The 20,034-nt window shown below is 36.6% G+C and overlaps 1 protein-coding gene across 1 annotated transcript; it reads left to right on the forward strand.

The window, feature by feature from the left end:
- The first annotated feature begins 1,106 nt into the window (after positions 1-1,106).
- Positions 1,107-15,100, forward strand: p3h3 (prolyl 3-hydroxylase 3). Its single transcript, XM_056475968.1, has 16 exons — positions 1,107-1,411; positions 1,608-1,792; positions 1,894-2,052; positions 3,870-4,056; positions 4,208-4,339; positions 7,440-7,582; positions 7,740-7,829; positions 7,938-7,990; positions 8,079-8,158; positions 9,501-9,628; positions 9,739-9,834; positions 12,767-12,917; positions 13,032-13,149; positions 13,701-13,776; positions 14,469-14,609; positions 14,700-15,100. Exons 1-16 carry the CDS (start codon positions 1,117-1,119, stop codon positions 14,865-14,867), a joined length of 2,202 nt encoding a protein of 733 aa, XP_056331943.1. The 5' UTR covers positions 1,107-1,116; the 3' UTR covers positions 14,868-15,100.
- Positions 15,101-20,034: the final 4,934 nt, after the last annotated feature.

Here is a 20,034-nt window from a genome sequence, read left to right on the forward strand (position 1 = left end):
TGCTATAATTCATTCATTCATTTTCTTTTCGGCTTAGTCCCTTTACATTGCTATAATATGTATACATATGACAATATATGCAGAATTTAAACTTGAAGAGACAAAGCCAAACATTGCAACGGACCCCAAGCAAGGGGACGTTTGCAACATTCATTGAAATGTATTGATATAAAAAAATTCTTAAATATCAGGTTGGATTTTATTTACTTTTTTGTAAAAGGACTAAATGTAAATTGATCATATAAATACAGACTATTAAAAGAACAAGCAACAACCATGTTTTGGTCAGTTATCAGGCCTACAAAAAAACCTGAACAAAAATATTATTACTGAAAATCTAGACTGAACCTTTACTAAACTACTTCTTTGAACTCTAAAATGAATAAAATCATCAAATTCAATTCAATTCAATTCACCTTTATTTGTATAGCGCTTATACAATGTAGATTGCGTCAAAGCAGCTTCACATAAAGGGTCATAGTAAATAGGAACAGTGTAGTTCAGTTTGTAGTGTTTAAGTTCAGTTTAGTTTATAATATTAATAATTCATTCTTTCTTTGACATTAAATTACATTGACACTGCAATAAAATTACAACTGTAAATATGACAAGCTTTTAAATTAATTTTGTAATAGGGAACAACAGCATGTTGATTAAACGTTCTGTGCTAGATATATACATTTGAAGCTAAGAAAACAGGGATTTAAATTATATGAATGATTAATGTTTCACAAAATCAGATTAGACAGCATGAGCAAGATAAATTATCAGAACATTTTTTTTAAAAAATCACCTTTTAAACCTCAAAATGAGTTTTATACTGAAGGAATGGTCACATATGTCTGATTCTTTTCGACTGAAGGGTCTAACTGAGAATATGTAGTGCTAATATCATCAGTCTAGCTCATCATTACTGAATGGAAGAATAAGTCTTGCCCCATGTTGCAACCGTACCCACTCCCCCTTAATAAAATGTTGACTATGTAATAACATAAAATAATGCAAATACAAAAAATAAATTAAACTTTTTTCCATAGGCAATTCGTTGCTGCAAGCACGTATTCCCTCATTCCTCCTCCTCCTCCTCTCACTCTCCCTCTTCTCAGTCTCTGCATTATGGCGCTACACTCAAACTCAAGCTCTGTATACGTGGCGCTTCTTTTCATTATAAACTATATATGTATTAACGTTACTGCGGGCAGTGGATTATCATCCGAGAGTTCGTCTGGACTTTTACCCCCCTACGATGAGCTCTATTACCGCGGGGTTCGGGCGTACTTTAGCGAGGATTGGGAGCGCGCGGCGGAGTTTCTGGAGAAATCCATTTCCACTCGATACAAACTCCTGCGGATAAGACGGAAATGTCACGACGAGTGTTTAACAGCAGGAGATGACAAAATATCAGAACAAGGTAACTCTTAAATTGTTGTAAGTTACATGTGCTTAACGTGTGTTATTGCATCTGAATCATGTCCGTGTGTGTTTCTGCACCAACTCGTTCAAAATACCACAATCTCAGTCTAAAACATGCAACCTGGAGGCATGGAGTTTTCCATGACTTTTTCAGTTCAGTGCACTTTAATGTGCGTGTGTATGTGTGTGCGCAGACAAAGAGGATATGATTTTCTGGGACCTGGGGGTTCTTGAGTGGATCCAGGTACGAGCTGAGTGTGTGCAGTTCTGCTTGAGTCGAAGCGTCTCTCCTGCTGCGCTGCTTCCCGTGTCTTCAGACATTGAGTATGAATTTGGAACACGAAACCCTTACAACTACCTCCAAGTCACCTACTATAAGGTAATGTTTAGATATGAGACTTAGACAATTATCCCAAGTTGAAAGCTCTGAGCAATAAGCGTGACCCGTAAGCTTAAACTTTTTGTTGCCCCTCTGTGCAGTTAAATAAAATGACCAAAGCAGCTTCAGCAGCTCACACATTCTTTGTGGCTAACCCGAGTCACCTGGAGATGAGGAACAACATCGAGAAGTACAAGAGGATGTTAGGAGTGAAAGAGGAATTTTTCCAGGACAGAGAAAGAGAGCAGGAGCAGCACTGGGTGAGTAAAGCAGTGTTTTTGATGTTGGCTAAACATTTGGATTCATTTTTGATCAGTTAAATCTGAAAATAAATGTAAAGATAAGATAAAGACCCTAAATATTTGAAATGTTGCATTATTAGCTTCATAGCTTAACTATACATTCTAAAATCAACAAAACCAAAACATACTAAAATTAACAGAACTAAAACTGACAAAACGTAAAAATGAAGTATTACCAAAAATGAATTCATTAAAAAAAATCTAAGCATATATATAAAAAACAAACTAAAATTGCAACAGGACCAAAAATATGCAATAAAAAAGGTTTTCTCACATGGCTTGTTTGTCCCGCAAAAATAATTGTCTTTTTTTTGTCCAGGACATGGAATATCAGTGGTTTTTGTTTGTCTTCACTCTTCTTGTTTCAAATTATCAGTCAGTCCTTCATTAGATAGTTTCTAATAATCAAAATTGTACTTTTTCCTCAACCTTTTTTTTTTTATGGCAAAATGGTTATAGTGGTGGGCTATTTTCAGCTCCATTTTATTCCGTTCACACTCATCAATTGGCAGTCACTTGCATTCACCAGACTGTATTTCTTAACCTAGGGTAAAATGTCAGGATAAGATAAATTTTAGGAACTTTAGCTACAAAATGACCACTTTAAAGACCGGATGTTAAAAAAAATAGATGTCAGAAAAACTAACCAAAAAGTTTAGTTACTAACTGTAAACTGTAAACTACTATCAAATATGAGAGGGGGAGCACTTCGAAGTCATGTAAACGGTAAGTGCTATAAAAGACCTACCATTGATATTCAAGCTAAAAACATTTTAAACTATGCAAAGCACAACAGCGGCCTATTTTTATTCTGCTCATTACAAGTCATGGCAATTCAGCTTTTAATCAGTGAAAGTTTGAGATAGAGGATTTTTGAGATAGAGGCCTCCAGTCACCTTGCCATAACAATTTGACCCCTATCAAAGCTGCTCAGAATTTTGACTATGAACTGCATGCCTGTCTGCTTACATTAAATTTCAACACACCTTAACATATGTGACCTTGTTGGGTCATTAAGTTTGGCTCATCAGAGTATATTCATTATGGACATAACACTTAAAATATATTTATCTTTTTTTGTAAAATGAACTTCTCAGTGTGCATACTGAGCAGCTTGCTTCACTTCAGATGAAGTGTACATGTGTTTTTGTTACAAATCATTCAAGTTTTATTAGTTACACTTGGTGTAATCCACACTACACCAGCATCCTCGACCCACAAAAACTGAGGTGTTGCTGTTCACATCCACTCTCTAACTACTCTTCAGGACTATTGCATATTGCTTGCTGAATCGTCAAGGCCCTAATATTACCACTACATCACTGGTAGATGCCAATTACAAATGCTGGCAAAATACACACATGCACAGTGAGCGTGAATGGTCACGTATCGTGCGTTTTAGACCATAAAAACTGGAGAAGAGTTCGTAGTTCTAAAATGCACTAACATGCTAACATGCACTAGTTTAAATGGCACTTTAGTCACGTAATTTTTCCATTGTGTCTCATAATTGCTATGTTGGCTTCTAGTGTGTGTGTGCAGGGTGTTATTTTGCCAGTTTCTTCCCACACTGACCAAGCCATCTTTTGTCTGAGAGCTGGATGGAAAATGACACTTACAATTCTGAGACAATTCCACACTTGCATGTAACTGTCATGGTCTCTTTTTATCGTTCGTAACCCCTATCATGACAGTAACATTCCTAAAGTCAATGTACAAATAAATCGTCTCTCAGTATTTCTACATTGTTGTTGACATTGTTTATATATGTTTAGGAGATGTATGATGCAGCCATTCAAGCGGAGAGCTCGTCTGATTGGCTTGAGGCAGTGAAGACGTGGAAGGAGTGTGTGAATGAGACGCTCAAACAGACTGAAGAGTGCAGAGCACAGTGTGTTACGGCGCCACGGGTCATTCCTGAAGAACCCGTCACCGTACAAGGCGTTTATGAGAGAGCTGCAGGTGAACAAGATAGTGGACAATATAACGTGATAGTCAAACTATAATTTGCTCGAATATTTGAGTGGTTTATAAAGAGGAACATTTAAATATTGTGTTGCACCATTATGCAGCTTATAACTGTTCAGAATTGATTTTTTCTCTGCCTCCACAGACCTCTCTCTCTCCTTGATGTCATGCCAACAGACATGTGTGACCTTAGTTTCAACACGACCCGGAAGGGTTTCTGCCATGGAGGATTTCCTACCTGTACAGCTTGAGCATTTACATATTGCACAGTTCAAAGGTCAGACATTTTTGGATGAACTATGCCTTGAAGTTTCTGGGTTCAAGCTCTACTTGATTATTTGTGTAGGCCGAAATGCTGTTAACAAATGCTCAGTGTGTTTTAATACTTTAGCAAGGCATGACTGTAATGTTTATATCCATGCTTATCTATATATATATATATATATATATATTTATATATAATTTTATTTTTATATATTTATTTTTTCCCATTTTCTGTTTTACGGAATTTTTTCAACATTTCTAAACAAAATATTTTTGATTTCTTTTATCTTTGCCATGATGACAGTAAATAATATTTGACTAGATATTTTTCAAGACACTTCTATACAGCTTAAAGTGACATTTAAAGGCTTAACTAGGTTGATTAGGTTAACTAGGCAGGTTAGGGTAATTTGTAGGCTCACACGGAATCTGCACGCGCAGAATTCTGAAGATTTTCTGCAGAATTTCACAGATTTTAAGCCCATCATTAATTCTTAATAATTAATTCTTTCAAATAAATTCATTAATTTATTTACTTGAGCAAATGTGTGTAAATCTATATTTATTCAGTTTTTAAATTAATTACAGTAATATTATCGACTAATATGAAAATGTTCATCTGATTTATGTACAATGCAGTTTGTACAGTAATATTTTTTGTCTTTTGGTAGATATATTATATGAGAGACTAGCTTTGTTTACCAAATAAAGTGAATCTAATTGGATTTGGATTTTAAACATTAAATAAAAGTTAAAATATATACTTTTTTATTTCACATATTAAGATTTTAGTTATGATACTCCCAAAATAATTCCGCAGAAATCTGCAGATTTTTACAAAAATTCTCTGCAGAAATAGCAAAAAACGTCCGCAGATTCCGTCTGGCCCTATTAGGCAAGTTATTGTATAACGATTGTTTGTTCTGTAGACTATCAAAAAAATATATAGCTTAAAGGGGCTAATAATTTTGACCTTAAAATGCTTTTTAAAAAACTTAAAACTGCTTTTATTCTAGCCGAAATAAAACAAATAAGACTTTCTCCAGAAGAAAAAATATTATCGGACATACTGTGAAAATTTCCTTGCTCTCTTAAACATAGTTTGGGAAATATTTAAAAAAGGAAAAAAAATCAAAGGGGGGCTTCAACTGTATATTAGGACTGCACAATATTGGAAAAATCTGACATTGCGATATTTTGTATTTCTGCGATTTATATTGCGATGTGAATACAGCTTTATTTGGAAAGAATTCTTCATTTTAAATCGATTGGGGTGATCTCAAATAGTATATAACAAATATTTTACAAGCATAGATAAGTATAATTTAGCAAAGATAAAAGTGAATTATAGTTTTCTGGGGAGTCTAACAGTATTCAAGTACAGATATTGAACAATCAACACTGCATACTCTTTATTGTAAGTAATATAATCTTTATGGGGCGATGCAGTGGTGCAGTTGATAGTGCTGTCGCTTCACAGCAAGAAGGTCGCTGGTTTGAGCCTCGGCTGGGTCAGTTGGCGTTTCTGTGTGGATTTTGCATGTTCTCCCCGTGTTCGCATGGGTTTCCTCCGGGTGCTCCAGTTACCCCCACAAGTCCAAAGACATGCGGTATTGGTGAATTGGGTAAGCTAAAATTGTCCACAGTGTATAAGTGTGAATGAGAGTGTGTGGGTGTTTCCCAGTGATGGGTTGCAGCTGGAAGGGCATCCGCTGCATAAAACATGCTGGATAAGTTGGTGGTTAATTTCGCTGTGGCGACCCCAGATTAATAAAGGGACTAAGCCGAAAAGAAAATGAATGAATATAATCTTTAGTGAAGTTATAAACACTAAAATTTCTTGTGGCCAGATGTTTTAAATGTTAAAATGTTCACACAATCACAGGCCTTAAAGGTATAGCTCACCCAAAAATGAAAATTTACTCTCTATTTACTCAACCTTCACTTGTTTATGAGTAATTAAAATATCTTCTTTTGTCTTCAACATGAAAAATAAACTCATAAACGTTTGAAAATAGTGAGTAAAGTTTAATTTTTGGGTGAACTACCATTTTTACTTCACTAAAATTCAACTCTGCATTGATTATGATCAACTATAATCTCAACTGAACATTGAAAATCCTGCAATGTGACCATTGCGGATTGAGATATCAATGCTGAAACGATACATTGTGCAGCACTATTCATGTGTAATTCCTTGGGGAAAATGTCAAAATGTCTTACATCTATGTTATTTGATAAGTCGCATGTTATGAATGCATAAACAACAATAATTTCACCTGACAAGAGTTTGCTCATGCCTGCGCTTTTATTTTTATTGTTTAAAAAAGTTTTTATTATTTTTTTATCCTTTGCTGTTAAATATTATATTAAATAATAATAAAATAAATAATAATAAATACTTTTTTAATTTTATTACTTCAAAATTAGTTTTACTTAAAGGTCAAAGCTATATTTATTTATTAATTTTTTAAAAGTTCACATGGCCCTTATTCCTCCGACTTGATGCATACGCCGGTTGCCAGATTGACAGTACCAACAGGAGTGAGTGTATGTGACGATCTACGCTGATCAGCTAATATTTTACAATTGTAAACATTCTGACACAGAACGCACATATCCAAAGAAGATTAACTGACTTTAGCATTGTTTTTCAGATAAAAAAAGTTTACTTAGCATGTTTCTTTAATAACTGCAAACATATTATGGTATTTGTATGCTTTAGAAGAGTCAAAATCTTACATAGGTGACATAGTGGCGCAGTAGGTAGTGCTGTCGCCTCACAGCAAGAAGGCCGCCGGTTCGGCTTGGTCATTTGGGCATTTCTGTGTGGAGTTTGCATGTTCTCCCTGCGTTCGCGTGGGTTTCCTCAAGGTGGTCCGGTTTCCCCCACAGTCCAAAGACATGTGGTACAGGTGAATTGGGTAGGCTAAATTGTCCGTAGTGTATACATATATGAGTGAGTGAGTGTGTATGGATGTTTCCCAGAGATGGGTTGCGGCTGGAAGGGCATCTGCTGCGTAAAACATGTGCTGGATAAGTTGAAAATGAATGAATGAAAAACTTACATACAGCACCTTTAACTCAATCCTGTTGTCTTTGGTGTCCTGCAGCTGGTGACCTGAAGGGGGCAGTGGAGACCCTGCGTTCCTTGCTGCTTTTTTACCCCACAGATTCAGACAATCTAAGTAACCTGGAGCTCTACACTCAGACTCTAGAGGGCGATGCTGAGGCTCAGCAAACAGGTCCCGCAGCGGTATGATCAATGCACTGCTGGAGGAACAATGACACATGGGAGATGAGCACAAACAGTGTTTGCATTTATAGATGAGTCTGTCTGTTTGATGGATGGGTGAATGGAGTCAATGAACAAGATCAATACTCACTTAAAATGGCCTGTTTATGTTTTTCAGGAAATTTCCAAGTATGTGAACAGAGCTTTGCAAGAGAAGAAACTGCTGTACTTTGGAATGGCAAACTTGGACTTTAAATTCAGTGACCCGGTATATGCTGGAGCTTTTTTTTATTTCACCTCTCACCTTTTGTTCTCCTTTATAAAACTAGCCAAAAAAGGACTCATTATCTCTCTCTGGTTCCTTCTGTGCCATCAGGATCTGTGGACGCCAGAGGATGTTGTGCCTGAATCTTTGAGAGAAAGCTGGAGGTGAGATGGGGTCACAGTAGAAAAGAATAAGATTGAAATGAATTGGTACTGTAACAGTTTGGAAGCTTTAAGAGTGTCTTCTTCTCAGAGCAGAGAAAGAGAAGCTTCATGAGAAACTCAAGCAGGGCGACAAAATGGACGAAGTGGATGACAGTGGATTTTATGCAGGTATAAGCATAAAATTATTCATAATTTAGAAATATTGTTTAATTTAATAATATTAGGATAATTATTATTATTACATACAGGTGAGTGGGCTTAAAAAACCAACTGTAGAAAACACACTCACTCATTCATCTCACCGATACATTAACAGACACAAATACTATGGATTTATGAAGTGTGCTTCACACAGGTGAGTGGTCTTGACAAACCACCAGTAGAAACACTTGTATTATTGGGATATTATAAACATTTTTAAACATTTTAAAATATATATATTATTATTAGTTAAGTGACAGAGTTATAATCATTAGTACTATTATTATTTAAAACTAATGTGTTAAATAAAATATAAACAAATGAAACAAATTTATATCTAATCTTTTATACATATATTTGTTCTTTTTTGCCTTAAAAATGATAAAAATAGGCTTTAGGACTTTATAGTAAAATTACCATTATTATTAAATTAATTATTAATTAAAGAAATTATTATCAGTAATAAAATTATTCAGAATTTAAGCAACTTTTGCAACTTACGCTTGGGTTTCCTTCGGGTGCTCCGGTTTCCCCCACAGTCCAAACACATGCAGCACAGGTGAATTGGGTAAGCTAAATTGTCCATAGTGTATAAGTGTGAATGAGTGTGTATGGATGTTTCCCAGAGATGGGTTGCAGCTGGAGGGGCATCCGCTGCGAAAAACATGTGCTGGATAAGTTGGCGGTTCATTCCGCTGTGGCGACCCCGGACTAGTAAAGGGACTAAGCCGAAAAGAAAATGAATGAATATACACATACAATTATATATATAATACTTGACAACACTCCCGGGGGTCTCCCGTATTTCAGACCCATCTTCCACCCATCTCCCGTATTCTGTCTCCCGGAAAACTCCTGGAATTCCACCCCCTATATTGAATATATACCCACTATATATATATATATATATATATATATATATGTGTATATATATATATATATATATATATAGTCATTTTATAATTGGCATTATACAACTCTAACAAATTTATGTTCCATTGTTGAAATATGTTGTTACATCATTTTTATTTCTTCCTTAAATGTTTTGCAAAAACATAGGCTTTACGATTTTAATGGACAAAAATAAATAATGAATAATAATTATTATTAGCAATAATTTAGAAACACTTAAAAATGTCTTCATTATTTTCATTATAATGTTAAAAAGAATTAGATTTAACATAAAGACTAAAAACAACAATAATAATAATAATTTGCATTATTATAACAATTTTTTATAAAATATAATTTTTTTTAAATATATGTGTAACCTCATCTTCATCTTTTTATTTGTGTCTGTCTGACTCAGGTGGTCCCATTCCTGTAGCTGGTGTAAGCATCACTCTGGATGATCAGGGCCTGAACGGGACCAATCGGGTGGTGCTGGATGGAGTTTTATCCCAATCTGAATGTGATCGCGTGATGCAGCTGGCAACCGTGAGCTTCGCAGTAATCACCCAAAAATCTGTCGCACCGTTGACTGTTGCGATCAGTGCAGCGTCCAACAGAGTGCTAACAGAAAGACATTCACCTTTTTCTGATGACAGGTTGCGGCATCAGCGGGTGACGGGTACAGGGGGCGACGCTCTCCTCACACCCCACATGAGAAGTTTGAGGGTTTGACTGTCCTCAGAGCACTCAAGGTCAGATATTACTCACATTTGACATACCATAATTATTCATAATATCATAGATATTTGCACTAGGGCTGGAACTCGATTCAGAATCAGTTTCAATTCACAAGCTCTTGATATGATTTGATTCTTGATTTAGATCATCAGTTTAATGATAATAAAATTTCTAAAAAATAATTAATGAATGCTTTTTTTTAGGTGGAGCGGTACAATAAAACAAAGATCATCACTTTGTTTCAGATAGAAAGATTTGTAATATGAAATGCAGCTGGGGCTATCCAAGACATTATATTATACATACTGTACAGTTGAAGGCAAAATGATTGTTTTTATATGTGAAATTTTTATTCTTTTTTAAATATTTCATAAGTGATGTATAACTGAGCAAGGACATTTTCGCAGTATTTCCTACAATATCTGTTCTTATGGAGAAAGTCTTGTTTTCTTAAGTTTGGCTGGAATAAAGCAGTTTTTTAATCATTTTTAAGTGACATTTGTTGTGAATTTTACTAGTACCCTTAAGAATTTGTAGTAAAGGCTTTAACAGCTGAATAATGGTATCTTGCAAAATAAGTAGTAACATAATATGTAGTCATCATGGCAAAGCCAAAATCATTTATTTATTAGAAATTACTTCTTAAAACTATTGTGTTTAAAATTGTGTCGAAAAAATATTTCCCACATTTAAACAGCACTTTTATAAAGAATGAAACTTTAACAGCAGGGCTAATCATTTTCACTTCAACTCTATACAGAAACATACATGTGTATATTACAGTAGTCAACATTTGAAGTGGATCAAAACCTTTCATCAACGTTCATTCATTATTTTATTCATTCATTTTTTAATTATAAAGCACAATAAATAAACAAAACCAAAAAATAAAATACATTACACCAGGGGTGACCAACCCGGTTCCTGGAGATCGACCTTCCTGCAGATTTCAATCCATTGCAAACCCATATCAACCCATACCAGTTGCAACCCATATCAAACACACCTGCCTGTAATTATCAAGTGCTGTTTAGGTCCTAATTAATTGGTTCAGGTGTGTTTGATCAGGGTTGGAGCTGAACTTTGCAGGAAGGTTGATCTCCAGGAACAGGGTTGAGCATCACTGCATTACACTAAGAACACATTTATGAAATATACTTAAATAAATGGATTAGTCTCCCATATTTAAAAAAAATAAGTCTTAAGTTTAAATTTGGAGATGGAGAAGTTTAAATGGAGAGTGATTACACCATTCAAAGTTGTCCCAGAGTTTTTTTGGGCCTGCTGTCACAAAAGCACAGTCTCCTCTTTTTTAACTTAGATCTGCCAACAGACAGCAACCCAAGGCTGCCAGACCTAAGAGATCTGGGTGGAGTGTATGAATGCAAGATATCAGCTAGATACAGTGCTAGACCATTGTCGTAAAACTACTGAACAACACCAATTCTTGTTTTGAAAACCTTATGAGATCCACTTCAAATGTTGTCTATTGTATATACCGTTGAAGTCAGAATTATTAGCCCCCATTTGAATTATTTTCTCTTTTTTTAAATATTTCCCAAATGATGTTTAACAGAGCAAGGAAATTTTCACAGTATGTCTGATAATATTTTTTCTTCCGGAGAAAGTCTTATTTGTTTTATTTTGGCTAGAATAAAAGCAGTTTTAAATTTTTTTTAAACCAATTTTAAGGACAAAATTATTAGCCCCTTTAAGCTATATTTTTTTCGATAGTCTACAGAAGATAAAATAAATCAGTTATTAGAAATGAGTTTTTAAAACTATTATATTTAGAAATGTGTTGAAAAAATCTCTGTTCAACAGAAATTGGGGGAAAAAATAAACAGGGGGGCTAATAATTCTGATTTTAACTGTACATATATATTATTAAATACATCAAATAACATTTACATGTATTAATAAAGCTATGAGACATTCAGCCAAGAGTGAATTAGTTTTTTCTTTTCATTGATGATTAATATTAATGACACAAACAGTGTATTATTAGGCTGCTGTTGCTTTAAGACATTATACATAGATCATGCCACCGGCTTGGTTTCACTTTTCACCTGACTGACTGTTTACTTAAAAACTTAGCAGGATAAGCTAACACATAAGCATCTATTTGACTGTCGCGATTGACTTTATTCCACTGCAGCCACTGGAATCTTTCAGTCTCATTATTTCTTTAGATTTTTAGACATTTAAAAACAGCTTGTTATGCTGATTAATGTTGCAAACTGATCTTTTCCTATTAAATTATTCCACTTTTATGTTTAGTCAAGAATAAACTTGTTTGTAGAGCAAGTAGTTTGACCGTTTACTGTCATTTATTATTCCTAGTTATTTCTCCCATAAGCAACTGAACCGGAAGTTCTAAAATAGGGGTGTCCAAACTCTGTCCTGGAGGGCTGGTGTCCTGCATAGTTTAGCTCCAACTTCCTTCAACACACCTACCTGGAAGTTTCTAGTATACCTAGAAAGAGCTTGGTTAGCTTGTTCAGGTGTGTTTGGACCTAAAAAATGCAGGACACCGACCCTCCAGGCCCGAGTTTGGACACCACTGTTCTAAAACAATAGCAAAAACAAGCACACTTCCACATTGCACAATAAGGTCAATAAGCCACAAAAGTGAAGTGAATTGAATTGACCAGACTGAGGTGTCTCTGTGAGATTCTTCAGGTCTCCATCATGTTATTTAAATGACACATTAAACATGTTTTTGTGCTGCTCTAATGTAAATGAACAGATTAACTATGTAGAAAAATCTCTGTTGATTGACATTACTATATATTGCCTAGCCATACCGCACTTCCACTGATGTGCTCCCTCCATATCACACACTTGCAAAAAAAAAAAACTTGAATAAGAATAACCAAAAAAAGTATCATAAAATTGCATAACAAGTTTACCTTGATAATGTACTAGAGAATATGTGTTTTCCAGTTGGCTCAGGGCGGGCTGGTTAACCAATCAGATGCCAGGCTGCTGCATGGGATCGGGGAGACTGTAAAAGAGCTGATGGACTCCTACTTCAGAACCCCTTCTCTTCTCTATTTTGCTTACACACACTTGGTTTGCCGCTCTGCCATCAGAGGTACAAAACTCTATAGTGCTCAAACAGTCTTTTACACATACACACACATATTATTAACAAAATTTAAAGTCTTGCTCAAAACATGTATAATTGTCTGTGTTTGTGTGCGTGTAGGACACCAGGAGGGCCGGTCGGATCTCTCTCACCCAGTGCATGTGGATAACTGCATCCTGGAGCCAGAAAGCAGAAAGTGCTGGAGAGAAGCTCCGGCCTTCACTCATCGAGATCTCAGGTGCAGATACAGGACATACACAAGATGAATGACAGTGGGTTGTTTAACCTACAGAAGACAAGTTCATGCTTTCAAAACTATTCAGACTACCCAATGTTTTTTTATTACCATAGTCAGTGTGTGACTGTGGAATTTGGAGTATGGTCTTTCTTCTGGGACGTTGTGAAATCCCACAGTTTCTGTGTTGGTATTCATCCACTATGACACTTTATGAGATAAAATACACACACATACACTACGGACAATTTAGCTTACCTAATTCACCTGTAGCACAAGTCTTTGGACTGTGGGGGAAACTGGAGCACCCCGAGTAAACCCACGCCAACACGGAGAACATGCAAACTCCACACAGAAATGCCAACTGACCCAGCCAGGGCTCGAACCAGCAACCTTCCTGCTGTGAGGCGACAGTGCTAACCATGCCGCCAAGCCTCATCTATTGAAAATAAATGTATTGATCTAGAAAGTAATTAATTGACTGTGTATAGATAGAAATGTCCCTTCTGTTATACACGCTGACTCATAATCTGTTTGTATTGTTGCCTTTGCAGTGCAGTTCTGTACCTGAATGATGATTTTGACGGAGGTAATTTCTTCTTCACCGATCGAGATGCCAAAACAGTAACAGTAAGTTTTAATTTAATTTCATTTTAAATGGTACATTTTTAGAACGAGTTTTATGTTCATTCTTTGTGAAGGGGTTGAAAGAGGTTTGAAATACCTGAGCCACAATATATTGTAGTGTTCATCCAGATGCTGCCCACTTCTGCTGAAAGAAGAGTTGAAACAGCTGTTTAGATGATTATATAAACATGTGCTGCCCTTTCTTCTCAATAACAAACATAAACACTATAGAACACAAAACAATGAGAAAACAGCAGTTAAGAAAGCAGTTGCTTCATTTTGACATGATTTTGTTCACACTGACTTCAAATCAGTTCATTCTTTGATTCACTTTTAAGAAAATCTGGGCCTTAAAGTGATAGTTTACCCAAAACTGAAAATTCTGTCATCATTTACTCACCCTTCACTTGTTCCAAACCTGTTAGACTTTCTTTCTTCTGCTGAAACAAAAGAAGATATTTTAAATAAAGTTGGATCCATAGTATTTGTTTTTTCCTACTATATGGATGTCAATGGCTAACAGGTTTTCACCTTTTAAAGTATCTTTTTTTGTGTTCAACAGAAAAAAGATACTTAAAAAGGTTTGGAACGACGTATTTAATCACCCGTAAATTGTAAATTTTCATTTTTGGGTGAACTATCCCTGTAAGTGAACGCCACCCAATTTCTCCATACCTCATTTTTTTGTCCTCCAGGCAACTGTTAAGCCAAAATGTGGGCGACTTGTTGGATTTACATCAGGCCCTGTGAATCCCCATGGTGTTACCGCAGTCACGAAAGGTCGTCGATGTGCATTAGCGCTCTGGTTCACCACTGAAAAACACCACAAAGATATGGTGAGAAACTGGTGTAGAGATTTGATAACAAACTGAAAGAGGACAGGTCTAATACGTATGCACTAACACTCATGTTTAACCTCACCTCAGGAACGTGAAGAAGCTGAAGACTTGTGGGCTGCAGATGGACAGAGTGTAGTAAAAGACGAGAAGGCCGATGGCGAAAGTGCTGTAAAATCTGCCCGCAGCGGGAGAAGCCAAGGCAAAGAGAAGAGCAAAGACAGAGAACGAGTGACAGGCAGGCGGGATGAGCTGTAAGAATGACAGACGATTAAAGACTATCAGAAAAGAGACTTTGGTGGACACTGAATGCCACACTGCTATTTCACCTGGTCTCTTTGTGAATCATAATTTATATTTATGCCAGACTCTTCCACCTGGTTTTGTTTTTATATGTGTGAGTGAGTGTGGTTATGTGTGTGCATTTGTTTCAGTATGTCTGTTTTTTTTTTGTTTTTAGTCAAATAATAAAGTAAAGGGGAATTATGAGACCCTGTTTCACCTGGTATTAACTTGCATTTTAGTGGTATTCCGAGTAAAAGTATCTGTACTAATACTGCTACTAAAAAGTACCCTTCTAAAAGTACTTAATATATCAGTAGTGAGTATTACACTTGCTATGTTTCCAAACAGCAAGAATAAATAATTCTCAACAAATTTTGAAAATGCGCATAAAAAAATATGCGTATAACCGAGTAGGATAAACTTTTTATTCTGTAAGAAACTATGCGCATTAACTACGATGGAAACTCTTTTACCAAGCAAATTCCAGTTTGTGCATAAAAAAAAAGTATTTTGTTATAAGAGATCATGTGATGTTAAAAATTTGTGTGAATCGATAAATCAGCAGGCTGAGCACATTATAAAACATTTGAAACGCTGTTTTGGTCATTCTAAAACACCTTAACCGTTTCAGTATTGTAACACAGGGAGTGACAGAGACAACTGAGGTTTAGGATCCACGTGCAGGTTTATTCAAAGTCAGGGAAGCAATGGTCAACACAGGTGCAAACAGATGTATAAAGGCAGTCCAGAATCGTAGTCAAACACAGGCGAGAGGTCGGTAGACAGGCGGCAGACAAGGAGAAAGGGAAACCAGGCAAAGATCAAAACCACGGCGGAACAAGACTAAGGGAACCGTGTTGTAATGTCACTTTACAGATAACAAGACTCGGCAAGGGAAGTGAGTGTGTGTGCTGTTTAAATAGTGTGTGTAATCAGTCTTTGACAATCCTCAGCTGGTGCAGGTGTAATCAGTCAAAATGAGGAAGCATGTGTGTTTGTGAACGGAGTGCATGTATGAAAATGTAGTCCATGAATGGCGGATTTGTAGTCCATAGGTTATTGTAAAAGTGAGTGCTTACCAGCGACCTCTGGTGGTAAGAGATTGCTGGTAATCATGACAAGTATTAGTGTTATTATATTATTAATAACCTTCAGAATTGTCAAGAGCGTCTGTGCTTCGCATCTCATGCCTTCAAACCAAACGCAGCCAGGCATTCATTGCATGTTGGCAATTGTCTTCTGAGGCGCAAGTCATTTATTAAATAAGGAAAAGATTCACGCAGCTTCTCCTACCGCAGCAAATTCCACTTTTACTTTTGATATTTGGCAGCAGTTAATCAGGAAGTGATGATTTTGTTCTCTTTGACTCTATGTATGGAAACGGTGCCTTATTCGCACATCTTTTATGCGATATTCCAGTTTTGTGCATAAATTTAATTCACAAAACCAGGCTTGTACAACACTGATAGAATACATGTAATTATTTGAAAACGTAAAATTCTGTAGTGCGTAGTTATTGTTTAAGTCCATTCCACCCTGTACATTTTTACTGAATTTATAGTGTCCATGTCTTGAGGTTGGTCTCTCTAATGTGATTTTTCTATGCGCAATTTGATTAGACTGGAATCATGGGACTGATTATTCTACTTGGCCAATTACCATAGAGAAGAAAAAATAAACGAAGTAGTGACTTCAGGCTGAGGCAAAATAGTGTGGTAAAAGTAATAATACAAAGCTATCAAATGGACTACTTGGTAAAGTGTGATTCTAGTAAAGGGAAAACTACTCAATTACAGTAATTTGAGTTTTTGTTATTCGTTAATTTACACCACTGTTGGTCACTAGTGAAAATGTGTTTTGTGGCTGTTTGAAAGAATTTGACCACATGAGCGGTTACACTAAGAAAGCTACCCGAACATGTTTTTGACAAACAAAACATTTTAGAACTTGTTTACACTAATATTTAGCATCACCCATTTGTGTTTGGATTGACAATAACAACTTAATACCAGGTGTCAATATCCCAAGAAATTATTATACTGTATAATTATTAGTATTTTTTTAAAAGATGTACACAATTTTCACATTTAATAAATTAGTGTGTCTTATAATTGAAAAAAAAGATAAGTGAATGTAGTAACATCATAAGTGCTAATTTACACTCACTGGACATTTTATTAGGTTACCTGTCCAACTGCTCGCTAACGCAAATTGCTAATCAGCCAATCACATTGCAGCAACTCGATGCATTTAGGCATGTAGACATGCTCAAGACGCTTTGCAGCAGTTCAAAACAAGTATCAGAATGGGGAAGGAATGGGATTTAAGTGACTTTTAAAGTGGCATGGTTGTTAGTGCCAGACGGGCTGGTCTGAGTATTTCAGAAACTGCTGATCAACTGAGATTATCACGCACAACCATATTTACGGTTTACAGAAAATGGTTTAAAAAAGAGAAAATATTTAGTAAGTGACAGTTCTATGGACGCAAATGTCTTGTTGATGCCAGAGGTCAGAGGAGAATAGCCAGACTGGTTCCAGCTGATAGAAAGACAACAGTCACTCAAATAACCACCCATTACAACCGAGGTATGCAGAAGAGCATCTCTCAATGCACAACATGGCTACAGCAGCAGAAGACCACACCGGGTGCCACTCCTGTCAGCTAAGAACAGGAAACTGAGGCTACAATTTACACAGGCTCACCAAAATTGGGCAATAGAAGATTGGAAAAACATTGCTTGGTCAGATGAGACTCGATTTCTGCTGCGACATTCAGATGGTAGGGCCAGAATTTGGCATCAACAACATGAAAGCATGGATCCATCCTGCCTTGTATCAACGTTTCAGGCTGATGGTGCTGGTGTAATGGTGTGGGGGATATTTTCTTGGCAGACTTTGGGCCCGTTAGTACCAATTGAGCACCGTGTCAACACCACAGCCTACCTGAGTATTGTTGCTGACCTTGTCCATCCCTTTATGACCACAGTGTACCCATCCTCTGACTTCCAGCAGCATAACGTGTAATGTCATAAAGCGTGAATCATCTCAGACTGATTTGTTGAATATGACGTTGAGTTTACTGTACTCAAATGGCCTGCACTATCACCAGAGCTCAATCCAATAGAGCACTTTTGGGATTTTATGTAATGGGAGATTTGCATCATAAATGTGCAGCTGCTATAATGTCAATATGGATCAAAATCTCAAAGCAATATTTCCAGTACCTCATTGAATATATGCCATAAAGGATTAAGGCAGTTCTGAAGGCAAAAGGGGGTCCAACCCGGTACTAGTAACGTGTACGTAATAAAGTGGCTGGTGAGTGTATATTACATGGGATTTTGCATAATACTTCATCCACACCACTTGGTGTCAGTATAAATGCAAGACCACTATCATATAAATCAAAACAACAAACCAAAAACCCAAACAAACAGCACCTTTAATGTAACACCATGTTATCATTGTATGTCAAAATCAAAACCAATCGAAACAAAGACGGGCGGTGTAAGTGTTTAATACATCTCGACAGCGGCACATTAAAGCAAGTGAGTGGAGAGCGGGAGGAGGGGAAGTGTGGACAAACTGCAGCACATTAGCACTGATGGAACGAGGGAGGGCAGGAGAGAGAGAGCGAGATTACACATAATCCCTCATAAATGAGTGCATTTGTTTATGAAGCTTACAAATCTCCCATTTAGAGTATGGAATAATAATCCAGGCATGAAATCATGTAATCATTCATACCCGACTCCCCGTTTCAACATGACGCCCCTTCCATTAATCCCAAACCCTAATATCACTGACCCTTTAATGCACCAACAATCAGACTCTCGCCTTACTTATTTGCTTAACTCCATTGATCCTCCATGCTTGTATTAATCTTCATTGCTCTGTAAAATAGCGGGTAAAATGGCTAATGGTTGGTAAGGTGTTAATATCATCCAGTGCATCTGGGCTCGGAAAACAGTTAAGTGTTTAAGAGAGAAGCAGATGCATAGAGATATCTATAGTCTCTGATACCTCTTAGGTAAATGACTAAGACCCTTCTGACCTGTTTCCATTGACGTTTGACTATCACTGAGATATACTTTCCTGAATAATCTCTTTCTCCCTCATGATAACATGTAACATTACACAACACACTGCTGGATTTTGCTGAAGTGCGTTGATGTTTGTAGTGATAATGGAGCAGTCCATGTTCCATTCTCTGACATTTTTTAAAGCGAGACATTTTAACCCTAAACAGCTGCAGGTTTTCCAGTGTGTCCTTTTCAGTCCTCTTGGATTCTTTCTTCGGGAAACATTAGACACCATTAATTGCTCTTATTTCTCCTAAACTGCTCAGCTGATCTAATTATGTTGTACATCGTATTTTTTTGTCTGCCTACTGCATAAACCCATCTTTCTGGTTGGCTGGTTTTAGCTGGTTGACCAGCCTGGTTTTAGAGGGGTTTTGGCCGTTTCCAGCCTGGTCCTAGCTGGTCAGGCTGGTAGATGACCAGCTAAAACCAGCTTGACCAGCCAAGCTGGGCTGGGAGCCCAGCCAAGGCCAACTATGTCCAGCTTAAACCAGGCTGGTAAAGCTGTTTTTAGATGGTTTTAGCTGGTTATTTTCCAGCCTAACCAGCTAAGACCAGGCTGGAAATTACCAAAACCCCTCTAAAACCAGGCTGGTCAACCAGCTAAAACCAGCCAACCAGCCTTGGCTGGTTTAAGATGTATTTTTCAGCAGGGTGGAATAAGATAGGCTCAAGTTAAATTTGTATATTTACATACATTCTAGTTTCACAATTATTTACTGTGCATCTGTGACAGTTAAAATGTTTTTAATTACAGTAACAGTTTGAATGAACTGAAATTTGCACTATGGAAGGTAAATGTGAACAAAAATGAAATGCAGGATTTTTATATGGAAATCAATCAGGGACAAAAGAAATGTGTGAAATTATTTACACCCAACAGCAAAAACGGCTGTATTTGAGATTATATTTGCTTGGGGTGTGAACCTACACTGATCTCAAGGTTCAGTTCATTTATTATTATCATGCTATCGATTTGGTTCAGTTGGATACAACTCTCTGCATTCTTGATTTTAATTCATGTGTACAGTTTTGTCATTAAATACAAGCAGTCCG

Source organism: Danio aesculapii, chromosome 16, assembly GCF_903798145.1.
Source record: "Danio aesculapii chromosome 16, fDanAes4.1, whole genome shotgun sequence".
NCBI lineage: Eukaryota > Metazoa > Chordata > Actinopteri > Cypriniformes > Danionidae > Danio > Danio aesculapii.